General features: G+C 35.8%; 2 protein-coding genes across 2 annotated transcripts in view; one reads left to right on the forward strand and one right to left on the reverse strand.

The window, feature by feature from the left end:
• Window positions 1–6661, reverse strand: part of LOC107664005 (E3 ubiquitin-protein ligase MYCBP2-like) — a 157021-nt gene extending 150360 nt beyond the window's left edge. The window contains 2 exon segments of the mRNA XM_016454448.1: window positions 616–691; window positions 5961–6661. Of these exon segments, the coding sequence (XP_016309934.1) occupies window positions 616–691; window positions 5961–6235 (351 nt within the window). The 5' untranslated portion in view covers window positions 6236–6661.
• Window positions 6662–11756: 5095 nt separating this feature from the next.
• Window positions 11757–17164, forward strand: part of LOC107663996 (sciellin-like) — a 10853-nt gene continuing 5445 nt past the window's right edge. Inside the window, exons 1-13 of the mRNA XM_016454440.1 lie at window positions 11757–11839; window positions 13057–13104; window positions 13195–13306; window positions 13462–13524; window positions 13605–13691; window positions 15178–15213; window positions 15495–15539; window positions 15629–15694; window positions 15854–15922; window positions 16213–16266; window positions 16368–16397; window positions 16481–16552; window positions 16638–16709. Coding sequence (XP_016309926.1) covers window positions 13065–13104; window positions 13195–13306; window positions 13462–13524; window positions 13605–13691; window positions 15178–15213; window positions 15495–15539; window positions 15629–15694; window positions 15854–15922; window positions 16213–16266; window positions 16368–16397; window positions 16481–16552; window positions 16638–16709 — 746 coding nt within the window. The 5' untranslated portion in view covers window positions 11757–11839; window positions 13057–13064. The remainder of the gene's footprint in view (window positions 11840–13056; window positions 13105–13194; window positions 13307–13461; window positions 13525–13604; window positions 13692–15177; window positions 15214–15494; window positions 15540–15628; window positions 15695–15853; window positions 15923–16212; window positions 16267–16367; window positions 16398–16480; window positions 16553–16637; window positions 16710–17164) is intronic.

The following is a 17164-nucleotide window of genomic DNA, read 5'->3' on the forward strand; positions in this document are numbered from 1 at the left end:
ATTATTTTTGACAGCGATTTTATTCCATATGGTAAACGCTGCAGACGTAGCGAGACAAACCCTGCTGCCAGCACACATAGGTGCTCAGTGCAGGAGATGGAGGAAGCTGTTGCCATGGAAACGTGCAACACACGGGTCGCCAAGCAACTGCCAATCGTGACCCCAGCATTCCCGCATCCTCCGCCATGTATGAGAGTGTTTATTGGCGTCTTCTCAACTGTGACGACTAAAAGCAGTTTCCAAGCATGAAAATATGTATGTATACATATGTACTGTATGTGATCACTGTCAAAACAGCAAAAAAAAATCTTAATGGAATTAGAGCTGCACCTAAATGGCCAAAGAGAAAATCCAGACTGAAGATTTAAATGGAAACCACTACTTCAACATTTAGCAAAAGAACCAGTTACATGATGTTAAAATGAGAAAGGTTACAGTTTTTGAAATATGGACAGCAGAAGTCTATGAAAGTATACTTCTTCAAAATTTGAATGTGAATATGGAAATGATGCTACCAATAATGGCTTTTAAACCCTATAGCTTCACGGTTTAAATGGGGCAGAAAATGAGTAGCAATGAAGACTACAGTATCCAGAGTCAGATTCACAATCTTACCTTTGTTCTTGTTTTCACTTTTGATTTGACTTTTTGCCGCCTTTTTAGCTTCTTCTTGCTCAAAGCTTTCTTTCCCCTGGAGAAGAATGACACATGTTAGTGGTTTTGCAGTGTGATCTATGAATAATCACAAATGACATGGTTTCTGAAGGTGAATTTAAAACTTGAAGGCCTTTTTAAGACCAAGTAAAGAAAATATGTTCTATACATGCTTAAGGAGCAGACAGTGAATTGTAATAACAACACTTCACAGTCTGAAAATACCATTTCCAACAGATCTGTTATTTTTTACTCCATTTTACAAAAAACAAAGAATATGAAAATCATTTTAAATGTAGCACAAATGGTTATGTACTTCCTCAGTATTTTTGTCTTGTTTTCCATTGCAAATGTCTAAAGATTCTTAAAGGGTTCATATTCTGAGAAATCAAAATTCCCTTGATCTTTTGGCATATAAGATGTTATTGTAATATACAAACATCCTGAAAGTTTCAGAACTCAAAAACAGCTTATATATTGAAGGCAGTCTGCCAAAATGACAGCTTTTGGAATCTTCTACTCTATGATGTAATAGTGTGGATAAGCACCGCCTCCGCAGAAGAAGATCAACATCACTGCCCGTTAAGCCCCGCCCACCAATTTGCACATGTAGTGTTTACGAGAGAGGCAAATGCGCAAGTCACGCAAAGACCAAACGATAAAGATGGCTCTGAAGACAACAACGCTGTGCAGTGCCAAGTTGTGCAAAAACAGTGTTTGCGTTGCCTTCCTTCTGATCGATCTCAACATTAGGAAAGAGTGGATCAACTTTATTTTTAATGAAGTTCCAAACTGCATCAGTAAGAACTTGGTAACTTTGTTCACTTTATTTTACCGTGGATTTGTTTACAAACAAGGCACAATTCAACGCGGGTTTTTTAAAAAGATTGAAACTAAAAGACGATGCTGTGCCGACTATAGTGGATACGATGTCGCACCACACAAGTGTGAGTAACTGTTTTCATTACATTGTCACTATTGCTTTGTCTCTTCTTACAGATCGTTTGATATGTATTGAGTTATGCGTTTTTGACCTAAATCACAGAAGCGTCCATCTATGAGGAATGTACGCTGTCAAACATACAAAGCTATTAGTCAATCATAGCAGTGGGCATTTACTTCCGAGTCTATGTGTCACGCCTATTCAAACGGAGCGTTCTGATGAGAGGGGTTAAAAACAGGACAGAAAAGGCCCTAGCTTATTACTTCTAAATTATGTTTTTTGATGTAAAATTTTTTATAACATTATAAGTGGACCTCAGGGAACAGTACAAAATAAAAAACAAAGGCAGTTCATGACCGCTTTAAATCAAGCTACATTGAGAAGTAAAATGATTATTTAAAACGATGTTTAATGTGACCCAATTCCGATTTGTTGCTCAGATGTGACACAGATCGGATGTGTTCTTCTATGATAGTGTGAACAGGAAAAAAAGCATGCATTTGGATATTTCGAGATCGGTTTCAGGCCTCATTCACATGTAGAAATAAATCGGATACAAATCAGATATGTGCCAATGCGACTGTCATGTAAACAGGCAGATCGGATTTTCTGAGGCACTGTGTTCTTAAAACAGCGTCATTAAAACTGCGACAATTTGGTACTTCTCCGCGGTTTAATGACGTCATATTCTTTATGTCGTCACAATGCACAATGTTTCAGGTGGTATGGCAAGTGTAAACACATGAATCGGATATGGGTCACAAACAATTGAAAGAACGTGTAAACGGACTGTCAAGAAAATTGGATATAGGCAACAAATCAGAATTGGGCATCAAGACCTGCAGTGTAAACGAGGCCGTATTTCCTGAGAAACTGATCCAAATGAAGTGTTTATGATTAAAACAAGAGCAAATATCTGCCAATAGGGTGAGAAAAATATACTTCATTAAAAAAACAAGACTTCACATTTGCATCTCAAATACATGTATCTTTACAAAAGAATAAATAAATAAATGCATCTTTAAAAATATCTTTACGAAAAAAAAACACAGGAAGATTTTTCTTTTTATTTTATTTTTTTGCAGTGCATGCAACATTTAATGCAGTGACTTTCTACTTAAATTTAATATCTTATTAAGACCCACAGAAATCCTGAATTAATACCAAGGTCTATTTAGATAATAATATACAAAGGGCAATAAGTCTGGTCCAAAACTGCAGGTTATTCTGGCCAAGAACTGCCCACTTAAAAAGGAGGAGATTGTCTAACACATGGAAACTGACTAAACAGTTCATTTTTGGTTTTATATGCTGTTGTTCAGAGATGGATTTATGCCTAGAAAAACTGAACAGCAGCAGCTGTCCAAAAAAACATGCAGTGTGTCAATCCAGCACATCATAAACACGACTTTGTTCTCTGGTGGACTTTTCGATAGACAGAAATAGTGTGGTCAATCACTTTCGATCTGCCGATTTTCGGATATTGGCTGGCAGTTTAGTGTGCAATATGAATCAGACAGCCAGTGAATTGATTGTGGGCATCTGAGGTTGACACTACTACTAACATATTTGGCATTTTCAATTTTGTTTGTCAAGTAGTTAGTACCAGTTCAATATACTGGTATAAAGTCCAGAGGTCATACATCACAATCGGTCAGCACATGTAGTCATAATGTGCGGTTTTAACATGCATTTTTAATAAGGATGGATTTTAAGAGCAGTAATATCTTAAAGGGACTCCATGCTGCCATGTTAACACCTTTGCAATAAAGCCCATGTTGGTCTTTTTCACACTGGTTTAAATTTGCTTACACACAGTAAAATGACACTGTTTGTCTAACATGAGAAACTGCAAATAGCCCAAATCCTAGTGGCAACCCCACACAAGAAAGCGCTCGGGCAGCGGGAGATCATAGTTTTATTTTCATCAAGAGAGCCATGTGAATCTGCTATTATGTAGAACGTTATGTAGGAATGGTGCTGAAGTGCTAGAGTTTGTGTACAGCAGTAAACAATGGAATAACGGCAGCTGATCATATGCAGTGAAAAGTGAACGAGGCTGCTTGTGATGAAGAGCCTGAAGGTTGGGAGGGGCGTTCAATGGTTCAGCGCTCTTTGCATGCTATCAACGCTGGTGGCGTCATGAGTGGGTGGTGTAAGTGTACACTATGAAACCACTGGTAAAAGGATTATTAGACCTCAAAAACTCCTACTTCCCAGAGATTGGAATGAGGGAAAAAATGTGGTCAATTTATTTTCAATTTTGCAAACTGATACAAATTGAGACCTTCATCACATACATTCTACTAAACACATTTGTATGATTTTTATTTATTTTTATAACTTTTGCATAGAGAAGTCAGTAACAACATAGCATATAACATTCTTTTTGACTTGATCTTAATCTCAAAGATCTTAAAAAATGTATTAGATTATTTTTGTTGACCTCTAGTCATTCTGTGCTTATTAATCTTGACTTGAGTTGTATATGTTCATTTAATTTTGAACCATATGATTTTTAGGTAAAATTTAATATACATTAAAAGCAATTAGGCAAACCTAAAAAAAAAAAAAAAAAAAAAGTGCATGTGATATTTACAATTACAGAATTATGACAGTTGTTACGCTCAAAGATATTAGAAAAAAAATATTAGATTATTTTTATTGACCTCTAGTCAAGTTTTATGTGTGAAATTATTATTATTTGTAAAATTCATATAGATTAAATCAATTTGGCCAATCTAAATTTGAAATAGAAGTCTTCTGTATGAGTCTGCTTTATTTATTGAATCTGTTAAGATATGCTGCATTTCATTTGCTAAAGAGTTCAAATTAATTGAAGCATAGAAATGTGTGTGTTCTCATTCTTACGTATTTCATTTTTTGGCAACTGTGAAACAACTTATGGATTAAGCAAAGGTCAAACTACGAATATATGAACAGAAACAATAATGATTTGTACGGTGGGATCACTAATAAGAGACAGCTCTGAGGTGAAGCACATCAGTGTGTGTGTGTGTGTGTGTGTGTGTGTGTCTACAGCAGGGTGACGTCAGGCAAAACAGAACCCAGCCCTTCACCTCAACGAGACACGCCTGCTGCTTTGAATATATACGATACCATATGTAATATCGTTGAATAAGTCACAGTTATGTAAATGTAATAGCTGGTTATGAATAACTATCTGTCTGAACATGCAATTCAGTGAAGAAGGCTGATACAGTATTTTGATTTATTTATTAAATCAAATAAGAAATCAAAATCTACTCATTTGCAATGAGGCTAAATATAATTTAAGAGTAGGAGCTTGCAGTTCTTTAGTAACTGCTGCTTGTAAATGACTACCAAACCTCAAGAAAAATCACTTTCCAAAATCACTTTCCATATTCTTCCAGAAATTCTTCATGACATATTTTTGTAAGCACATTATCACAACTTAATAATGAAAAAATTGTGCATAGAAAAGCCAGCAAAGAAATAATAATAATATAGTAATATAGTAAAAAAAAAAAAAGTCAAACTACGAATATATGAACAGAAACAATAATGATTTGTACGGTGGGATCACTAATAAGAGACAGCTCTGAGGTGAAGCACATCTGTGTGTGTGTGTGTGTGTGTGTGTGTGTCTACAGCAGGGTGACGTCAGGCAAAACAGAACCCAGCCCTTCACCTCAACGAGACACGCCTGCTGCTTTGAATATATACGATACCATATGTAATATCGTTGAATAAGTCACAGTTATGTAAATGTAATAGCTGGTTATGAATAACTATCTGTCTGAACATGCAATTCAGTGAAGAAGGCTGATACCCACAATCTGAACTGGGACTATAAGACGTTTCACAAGCCTGACAGCATTTCGCTTGTCTTTAATGTACACAAATTTGATGCGAAAGGTTTAATATAGCCTTCTTCGCATAACATATCATTGTCTGTGCACTGTATTTGAAGCCAGTTGAGTTTTATTATACACATTAAACTCATCCAGCCACGTCCTATTAGCACAACACTAACGTTAATGTTACATCATGAGCCTATAAGCAGCTGCTTAACAGCTAACGCGACAGCTATTGATCTAGTCGTGCAATATGTCTCGAAACGGCATTGTTGACCGTGACAGCAGAGTGAACGTGATGTTAAAAAGCGCACAAATCAAAATCAACACAAACTGAGCTTCTGCGTTGACCTGCATGAGATGAAACGAGTGTTTTAGCTGCGCCCGCTAAGGAAGTTAGCCGCATGCTAACTGCTAAGTTACTGCTGTTTGGGCACAATTGAGCTCATGTTTAACCCAATGGGTTTTGTTTACAAACACGTCCATCAGTACGCCGGTTAACCGAGCCGGTAAATCAGACCCACCTGCCGAGGTTGAGCCCCTGCTCTTTGTCGTTGATCGCAGTGGTGTAAATCCTCCGGTACCGCTCCGCCAGTGCTCGCCCTGAGAGAAGAAGCTGGTAGCGACTCCGGCAATCCGAGCGGGCCCCCACAACAGGACAGGAGCCCATCCCTGCTCCGATCGATGCGAAATCGCTTCCAGCTCCGGGAATGACCCTGACTCCCAGCCCCATGGAGTGGGACGAGGAGGACGGGATCCCGCTGCCACCGGCACCGGTTGCCGCAGCAGCACACATCATCGTTCAGGGGAACAACGCATATATTAGATTACAATGTCAGTCAACAGAGCTAAAAGTCCAAATCCCCCTCCATAAATCCGCTCCGCAAAGCCGCAAAGCCGCAAAAACGCCCGGCGAATTACATCCGAGTGCGTTATCTCCAATTAAAACGACGTTTACGGTGAGCCGCTCTGCTGCGACTGCGAAATACGCGTCCCTTTCTTTCCTACGCTCGGATCAAACACCGACCGTTATTTCCTCGACTGCAGGCGATCCAACTGCCTTTAGTGAAAGAAGTCAACAGCGCGAGCTGACGTCCGTGCTTCGCGGGTGTTCCTGCTGTTTTTCTCGACCCTGTAAAGACAGCACCCCTAGCAGCGCTGCCATCTTAGCTTCATCATCCTTCCCTGTTCATGTCGCTGACTGTCAAGCATGCTGGGATACATTCCCATCCGTAGCACACACCGGCTGTGATTCAAAACGCACTGCGCGGCCTACCTAGCCACTATTTGGGCGCGCGAGCGACGATTCTCAATGCGCCTAGAGTGCTGTCTTGCTAGTGGACTCGGTAGATTTGTAAACGCGCCCGCTGTAGTAATGGAGCGGCCGAGTATAACGCGTCAGATGCGGGTTTGGATGCTTTAACGTTCGTTTCTTCTAAATGTGAATCTGAGTCACACAGCCCAATACAACATACGTTACATTTGTAAGGTTATTATGCCCTGACAATAACATGAGCTACGAATTTCTGGCAATAACTGGTAATATTAGGCCTATTTATAAGATCTTTTATACGTTATTATTGTGTTTACATATTATTCTGGAATACTTGATTCTGATTGGTTAACAGCAGAATACAGCTGTAGAACGTAATTTCACATTTTCTGTTTCTCACATAATAAAATAATTTCAACTAATTAACTATGTTTCATTTATTAGTAGTCAGGCTTTAAAGAGACAGTTCACCCAAAAATGAAAATTCTGTCATCATATATTCACTATCTTGTCATTACAAACACGTATGACTTAATTTATTGTTTTGTTTGTTTGTTTTGTTTAGTTTTTTACTCATCTCATGCAAACTCACAACAAAGCTCATCTATTTTTCATCCCAACAAAATAGATGAGAGATAGGTAGGTAGGTAGGTAGGTAGGTAGGTAGATAGATAGTTAGATAGATAGATAGATAGATAGATAGATTTGTGAAAAAGAAGTGCACTTAATTTTATTGAACATCCACTTGTAATATACTTCAAATCTTAAAGGTATATTTTGAAAGAAAAAGTATATTTAAAAATATATTATTTTATTTAAACAAATTTATTATTTCCATAAGTTTGCTGAAGGGTCACATGGGTCCCCCTTATGGCCCTGGTACTTGAAAACATAGGGTTGACTTAGTTGCCACCCATATATTCTCTTTGTATCCACAACATTTCACTTTGATATCAATTCTGTATACCTGCAACGATCTCTTCTCAGATGTAACATTTCTCTTCACTGATAAAAAATAATTGGCAATTGTCTTGGCGGGAGCAGTCACCTCACCTCTGTGGAGAGAGCTTTAATTAAACCTGGCAAACTTCAGTTTTCATGTCATCTTTGAACAACAATGAAACTTTTGAAACAAAAATATTAATGCATACCTCACTGTATGAGGTAATCTTCAGAGAGTTGAATCATGGTAATGCAGAAGGGAAATGAACATGTAAGTGGATATTACTATATTATTGTTCATACAACCTTTGCCTTTAAAATATAATCATAAATAATCTAATAGACAATCCACCCACAGTGCACTATTAAAAATAAAGGTTCCCATTTCAAATAGTTCACACTAGTATGATCAGCAGGCATGAGACAAATAGAATATGTATGTGGATGTCTATAAAACAGGAAGAGAGATAGTGAGAAAAGGTTATATGAGAGTAAGTGCACATGTAATAAGGTCATAATAAGGTTTCTAATAGCACAATATGCACAGGTATCCTAAAATTAAAAATGTTTAATGCAGCGAGAAAGGTACAAATTCTTACTTAGAAATTCTTCATTTTAAAACTTCACTGCAGTAAGTTCATGAACGCAAATATGAACGTTTTAATTTCTTGCCCCATCTAGTGGTGAGAAACTTCATTGCTAAAGTGAAAAACTTCTATCTATCTATCTATCTATCTATCTATCTATCTATCTATCTATCTATCTTAAGCATGTTGCATGATGATACAACTTTGATTCATTAAATTAACCTTACAAATAAGGTTGGTTCTAAATCACTTTTCTTGCAACAATATTGAGGTAAGGATAATATATACAACAGTGTTGCAATCTGATGTACTCAGAATTAATGTTAAATCTACATTACATTTTCAACTATATTTTCGCGATACAGTTTATATTACTACAGTAAAACGTTAATAAAGGCACCTTTCCAGAGACACTTTATTTAACACAATCAATGGGAAGTTTTGCATTCAGTGATTGGGGAAAAAATAAAATCTTACAAGAGAACTTGGTAAAATAACAGAACAGAGTAAATGCGGCACAAAAAGGATAAAAGCACTACAATATTTGAGAATTCTGATGAATATCTGATGATATATATGACTCACTTTGTCAAACCTCTCAACAAAATCCAAATTACGACTATGATTTAGTGTTAATACATTTTGTAATCTATTTATTCATTTGTAAATAGAAGAGCTGTCCAATCCTGCTCCTGAGGGCCACTTTCCAGCCCTGATTCAACACACCTGAACCAGCTAGTCAAGGTCTACAGGATCATTAGAAACTTCCAGAAAGGTACAAGTGAAAAGTATTTCACGTTTACCTTCATTAAGAATAACAGAGCTTGTAGTTTTCAAAGGCAATTTATTTAAAGCTGCCAATTCACCTAATATAGACCTAATTCATCTCTTTATATGTCACAAAATAGCCATGTCTGCTACTTTCTCATAAACACAAGAGTTTGTTATGACTTTTAGGCTAAACTGAATCAAGATCAGTCATATGCATCATGATTCAGAGGTATGAATGAGTACCTGATAAAGCTGTAATCAGGCATATGGCATATTATCCTGATTGCTTCTCAGTGAGTTTTTTGCACTTAGATTTCTCAGATAAATTTCACACATGGAATTAAGTAAAATCCTAACTTAAAAAGTTAAATAATTCAATTGATAAATTGATGTGCTCTCTACAATCCGCATACATTATGAACAAGTTGCGTTGACCGTTGTTTCTCTGTAGATCCCGCCTTCTCGCACGCCACGATTGGTCGATTATGTACAATGCCTGCACGCCATTGGTCGAACTCCTTTTCAGTCATTACCTTCAGCAAGTATGAAAACAATAGGAAAACAAAGCCAAAATCTGGGCTCTTGGCAATTTAGAAATGTCCTGGAAAAGAGGACGTATGACCTGATTTTTTAAGGAACGTGTTCACACAAACTTACTTTATTTTAGACATACATTTTTAATTTGTTACTGCATTGACGTTAGCACAGCTATACTCATTTAATGGAACAACTAACACAATAGTTAACTTATATAACCATCCTATAACCCAACCACATGTTCCACTGTTAACCGCAAAAACGCCAACAACAGAAACTCTTTTAAATGTCCAGCTGAACTTTAAACATGGGTTTGCCTTTACACAAAACACATTAAATAGCACTTAATTTCAACATTTATTCTCCCAAATGAGTCCTATGGAAATCATGCTGGGAACTAAAACTCATATGCCGTTTCATTTATAGAAACAAAAAAAGATAAAAGATTTAAACTTCAGTTTCAGATATTTGAGTGAACTGAACACAATGAAATTAAGTAGTAATAAAATGTTCAGCAATTATGTTACTTGTGTTACAAAATTGAACAAGCAGATAAAAGAACCTTATTTAAACCTCAGATGCCCAATGTTTCCTGTTAAATAAATACAATCATTGTATTCTCAGTCCAAACCTTGTGTTTACAAACATTAATATTTGCATTAAAATGATTGGTGTAACATAAGAAGCAGCTTCTTCCTCATCGAATGTCACCTAGTTTGATTGTCTTTTGCATATTACACACTTTAAAACTATTGAGGAAGGGTGTGATTAACATGAACCACAGCGTCACACCCCACAAGACATACTCTTCATATTTTCTGTCAGACATACTATATACGTTACCTCCCACAATAAAGCACAAACCTAACAACCGCAGGCTTCTGCAACAACACCCCTGTTCATTTAGAACAACCAAAAAAATATTTTCTGGCTCAAGAGGGTTTCATCTTCTGAGGTTCAGAGCTATATATCATTATATATCATTATATAATGTAATATCGCCAAGCCTTCACCATGTAACTTTGATTTGAGCCTGCTCTAGTACACTGAAAAAATGGTGAAGGGTTTACTTTGAAATACTTTTCACTCTACATTTCACAAATACAAAGAAATGGCAAGTAACTTTTGTACATTTTGAAGTAGAAAGACGGCAATAATATTTTCTTGTAAAACATACTCCAATCCTTTTTATTTATTTACAACTTTGAAAAAAAAAATATTTTTTAATAATGTTGAAATCATAATTGCTGGTAAATTTCACAAATAATTACAAAGAAATGGCAAGTAACATTGTGAAATTTTTGAAGTAGAAAAACTGAAACGTATTTTCTTGTAAACACACTCCAATAATCTTTATTTTATTTACAATTTCGACAAATAATTTTTTAGTGTAAACTAAAAAATATGGAGATTTAGGCTTCTACTTTGAAACAATTTTATTCAATTCAATCAGTTATACAGAAACAAGTAATTAATTTAATTAAACATTACATTTTAATTCCAGTAAGTGCCTGATTCTGAACTACAATAATTGCTGGCAAAATATTAAAAAGTGACATGACATGTGGCCAAGTATGGTGACCCATACTAGGAATTAGTGCTCTGCATTTAACCCATCCTAAGTGCACACACACAGCAGTGAACACACACACACACCGTGAACACACACCCGGAGCAGTGGGCAGCCATTTTTTTGCTGCGGCGCCCGGGGAGCAGTTGGGGTTCGGTGCCTTGCTCAAGGGCACCTCAGTCGTGGTATTGAAGGTGGAAGAGAGTGCTGTACATTCACTCCCCCCACCTACAATCCCTGCCGGTACGAGACTCGAACCCGCAACCTTTGGGTTACGAGTCCGACTCTAACCATTAGGCCACAACTTCCCCATCCACGACTTCCCCATTTATAAGCAATAAACAATCAGAATTACAGACGTTTGAACCTGTAAACCTTGGGAGCAACACCCCAAACAGTTTTATCTTGCCGTCTCGGTGGAGGTTGTTATGGTGGCTTTCACATAGTTTCCTAAGACAGACAATTGGCTGCTGATGTCCTGCCATTCATTACTAAGCGCTTTTTGGGAAAGACCTCATGAAGACACACCCCTACTGTAAACTACACTGACATAGCTGTGCTGACAGTTCAGGTTCAGTTGCTCTGGTGTGTGTCACATGAAGCCACACCTTTCACTGGTCTTGCCTTCCCTACCCAGGTCAAATATGTAAGAGGGGAAGAGCAGCAAACTGTATGTTATTCTCACTTAACCTCTATCACATCCCGCGCACCTGAAATACCGAGGTATGACTGTTCGTAGACTTCTATCTGTATGTGTGTCTATGAATTCTGTTCTAATTATATGTCAGTCATTTTCATGGTTAATATTTTTAGTCTGTTTGATTGTAAAATCAATGGGTTTTTAGGTTAGTGATCAATTCTAAAGCATGTTCATTTAAATGGATTCTCTTGTGAAATGGATGTATTGTATGACTGTAATTAAACATTGTTTAGTATTTAGTAGTTACACAGTGCAGTCTTACTAAAGAACAGTTTACAATGTCAAGGTGAGATTGAAGGACATGACGTTTACTGTAGTTTTTTTCAAAAATAAAATTAGAATGGTGCTTCTATACGTCAAAAGTGTGACAGTGGATTTCTTCTCAAATCAAAATACAAATACATCAGTTTCTCCATATAGTAGTTTTTTCCTGGACTGTTATTTTTTATAATAATGATTTGCGAAACATTGTGAATTCCCACAGAGATTATTCTGATTTGTAATTGTTTTTATAAATGGGTAGTTCATGCATAATGTGTCAAAGATTTAATGTTAAAATGTATGATATATATTTATATGATGCGTTAATATCATACACATGTAAATAAATTGTTTGTATATAAATTCCTTATTGTTTATTTTAAAAATATAAAACATGCATACAGTATATTAAAGTGTGTAGTCTCTCTAAATGGACCTCATAGAAGCTGCATGCATAATAATTAAAAAATAATTAGTCAAATATTGTTTCAAATTGTTTTAGATGGAGTTTAGCAGGTCAGCTTCCTACAAGTAGCCTATTTCATGTCAGCTACCCAAGTATGAAGATCGGCAAAAGAAAGTTAATTTTTAATTTTTTACAATTTTAACTATGCTACAAGAAATCCAGCGAGAACTCCCATGTTGCTGAGTGTTTTTTAGTACATCTGATGATTATTTCCAAGCATGAGAATGTTGCTATGGTTTCAGTGGCAGGTGTTTAAACAGGGTGTGTCGGTACAGGGATCAGGACAAACTAGTTTTGGGTGTATCCAGGAAGGTATGAATTAAAAGGACAGCGCTACATCAAACACTACTAGGAATGGAACGTGTTAACCGTGATTTGTGAAATTATGCATTTAATGCACTGGATGCACTCATAATCGTCTAGTGGCACCATCTTGTGGATGGTAGCCTTGTTAGAAGTGACTGCACTGTATCTACTGCAAATGTAATAATGTGTATTAATTCCATTTTACAGCATAAACCATGTCTTTCACTCCAAAGTCATACAGTAAACCCCAAACAGGTGAGAAAACGCCTTAAAATGACATTGCTTTCATTATATATCATCCATAATCAAGTCATTTTATTTACCTATTATTTTTATTGAAAACAGTTACAACTTCAAGCACTAGATCCACCAAAACAGTGGATGACGGCAAAAAGAAATCCCTGCTGAAGGACAATAGCTGGATTAAGTCAAATGTGAACGAGGAAGAACAAGTCGAGTAAGTTTTCAACACATTCATCAATTAACAGCAAACCAGACAGACATAACTTGTTTAACATCTCGCCTCTGTTATATTTATGTCAGTGGGATTTATGTGTGTCTGACAGACTAAACAACTGACAAGCTCAATTTATTTTTCCCTTCTCTCAACAGACGTGATGCAAACTTCGGCAAAAGTGTTCTGGGTCATTATAAGTCCAACGAAAACCTTGTCAAGTGGGTAATCTCGTGTGTAGATCAACATGTTGCTATTAAAAGTTGTAATATGAGATTCTTATGATCTTTTTTTCATGAAGCCCTCAAGATAAAACTAGCAAAACCGAGAGCAAAACCAGCACTGTCACCACTTCATCAGGTGCCTCTGTCCAAGCGCTCACTAAAAGGTAATACACTGCTGAAGACGCACTTGAGACTTTCTTACATCAAACATCTTACCAAATGTGCAGCAGATTACACAGTACAAAACAATACTCACTAGTATGGTAGCCCATTTCTGCCACATAAGAAAAACAACTGTTAAATCGAAATTATGACCTAAAAATTGTAATCATAAGTAGTGCTGTCAAACGATTAATCGCGATTAATCGCATCCAAAATATGTTTTTGTTTACATAATATATGTGTGTGCACTGTGTACATTTATTATGTATATATAAATACACACAAATGCATGTATATATTTCAGAAAAATATGTTATGTTTATATATTAAATATATTAATTTATAATATAAATTATATGAATATAAATATAGACATGTAAATACATGTAAATATTTTTAAAATATATACTGCATGTGTGTGCATTTATATATACATAATAAATATACACAGTACACACACGTACATTATGTAAACAAAAACTTTTATTTTGGATGCGATTAATCGTTTGACAGCACTAATTATAAGATAAAAAGTTGAAATTATGAGATGCATTATTCATTATGAGATAAAAAGCCAATATTATGACAGAAGTTGAATTATGTTATAATTATGACATAAAATGTTGAAATGATGACATATGTCATAATTGAGATACAAAGTCAAAATTTGTCGAAAATTTCGATACCGTTGAAATTGAAATTGTCAGTTATAAAAAATGTTGAAATGATGACATAAAAAGTCAAAACGAGATAAAAAGTAATGATTATGACAAACTCATGACAATTTCTACTTTTTAACTCATAATTATGACTAATGCCCTGTCCACACGAACGCGATTATTTTTTTTAAACCCGCAGCTTTTTCTACGCGGTTTGGCCGTTAGTCCACGCGCAAACGCAGCACCAGGTCACTGAAACCGAACATTTTTGAAAACGCCTGCCAGGGTGAAGATTTTCAAAAACTCCGGTTGCGGTGTTATCGTGTAGACAGCGAAACTGGAGTTTTTGGCTTGTGACGTCGGAGCCTGCGCATTATCTCCGCCTACTGGAGACTTTTTCAGGCTTCTGATTGGCCAACATGGCTTTACGGTTGAGATTATATCACCACCTGTTGGTTTGGCATGCTCTTGACAGTGCTTCATAGCATGCGTTTGCGTTTTCATGTGGACAGAGATTTTTTTTTAAACGGAAACTCCATTTATAAAAATACCCGTGTACGTGTGGACATGGCCTTAGTATGTATTGTATTTCATAATTATGATTTTGACTCCCACAATTTCTACTTCTTGTCTAATAATTATGACTTGGTATCTCATCATTTAGACTTTATTTCATAATATTGATATTTTATGTCAAACTGGTGACGTTTATGTCATAATTATGATTTACCGAAGCATGATATCTGATGTAGAAGAAATGGGTTCTTTGGAGAAAGTTTATGCAATAAAATCTAATCAAGTGGTCTCACTGATTGTTTTCAATATGTAGATTTGGTGGTAGCCAGGACAAACTGAATGAAACCAGGTAAAATATGCACACTCTTTTCTAGCACTGAAAAATCATGACGTTTATTGCTTAAATCTGTCTCATAGTAAATATCTTGAACTTACTTTAGGAAAATAACAGAGTATTATACAGCACAATAATACTTAATCTACTGAAGAATGTAGACTTACATTTACAATATGATTAGTCACCAATGTTTGCTGTATTTAAAACCTGTTTGTAAGAGTGTTCAGAAGCCAAAAAGCTGGGAATTTAAAACATTTTAAGAGCTCAATTATCTTCCCAACCCAACCCTACAGAACCACAGGAACTAAAACAACAGTGAAAACTGAGCCGAGGAAAAGGTAACACCTCTGAGACACACCTGCTTAATGACTGATTGACTGAATGAATGAAGACTAGCTTCTTACAAACCTGATGATTGCTCTTTCAGCTCTACTTCTACAACAACAATCAAGGATGGTACAAAGATAACCGAGACAACTGTGACCACTACCAAGTAAGATGCTGAAAGTACATCATATCAATGTCAAATCTGTCATAACTATTTCACACTATAATCATCTTTGCTTGCAATCGCAGATCATGTTATGAATGTCAAGGTCAGTTCATACAGGCACTTTAACTATTCTAAACTGTGTTGTCTTCTGGTCCTTAGGCAGGATGTGGTGAAGTCTAAAACACTCACCAATATAGACCTGGCAGATTTAAACACCAAGAGTTCTGGGTAAATCAGCTCAATATAATATGCATTCATTCATTTGAATAAAAAAATGAATGCCAAACCAAGTGCCATTTATTTTAAAGATATAGCACAAACACACTTTCCACACAAATTTTAATAATGTGTTTGGTTGTAGATGATAACTAATAGATAAACTGTTCAAATAAGATAAATGTGTTGGTTTGATATGTTGTCATCTATGTTATCTATTTCAATGAATTTCATATTCATTTGTGGCTTAAATGTGCAAAATTGTCAAGCTATGTCTCACTGCATGTTATCTGTTCTTAAAGTGGTTACAAGACTGAGGTTATTACTGTCAAGTCATCAAAGGACACTGTTGATGGGTGAGTGTTATAAAATGAAGTTGAAAATAATCTCATAATTCAATTAATCTTTTACTTTCTTTTTGTGAGTATTAAAATTAAATCTATAATTCTTTTTTTAGACCAACCTCACCTGTCAAGACCACCACAAGGTACAGTAACTCGTTTAGCCTTAAGCAATTTAGCCTGAGCAAATGTGGCTGCTTTCTTAACCTCATAACATGTTAAATTCTAGCATCAAAACCTACACCAAAGAGGATGTTTCACCAACTAAAACAACATCATATTCTGTCCGATCCACAAAGAGGTGAGAATCTGACAGATAATTACAAGTAAATGCTTTTCAGTCATCGTAAAACAAAGAACATCACTGACTGAATGCTTTTCCACAGCACTGAGGATCAGCTGTTTGATACTCTCATACCAACATCGATCAAATCAGCCAACACTAAACCGGACCGCAGGTATGTGGTATTTGCATATCTATAAACTAGTACTGTCAAACGATTAATCGCGATTAATCGCATCCAAAATAAAAGTTTTGTTTACATAATATATGTGTGTGTACTGTGTATATTTATTATGTGCAGGTGCATCTCAAAAAATTTGAATATCGTGAAAAAGTTTTTTTTTTTTTTTTTTACTTTTTTCAAAAACAAAATAATTGTACAAATTTTGCTTACAATAAAAAAAACAATATACGTACATCTACCATTAATAAAACACAACATCACAATATAATACAAAGCAAATACCTGTTGCAACAGACTGCAAGTATGTGCTGCCAGAAAATAATCACAAGTTTGCTATCTCAGGTTTCTGCCAAATAAAAGTTTGACAAAAAAAAACTGCCAGAAATCGCTTACAGCCAATTTATTTCAAACTAAAATTATCCATTAGAAAATATCAGTGTACAAAT

Source organism: Sinocyclocheilus anshuiensis, unplaced genomic scaffold (assembly GCF_001515605.1).
Source record: "Sinocyclocheilus anshuiensis isolate Anshui unplaced genomic scaffold, SAMN03320099.WGS_v1.1 scaffold247, whole genome shotgun sequence".
NCBI lineage: Eukaryota > Metazoa > Chordata > Actinopteri > Cypriniformes > Cyprinidae > Sinocyclocheilus > Sinocyclocheilus anshuiensis.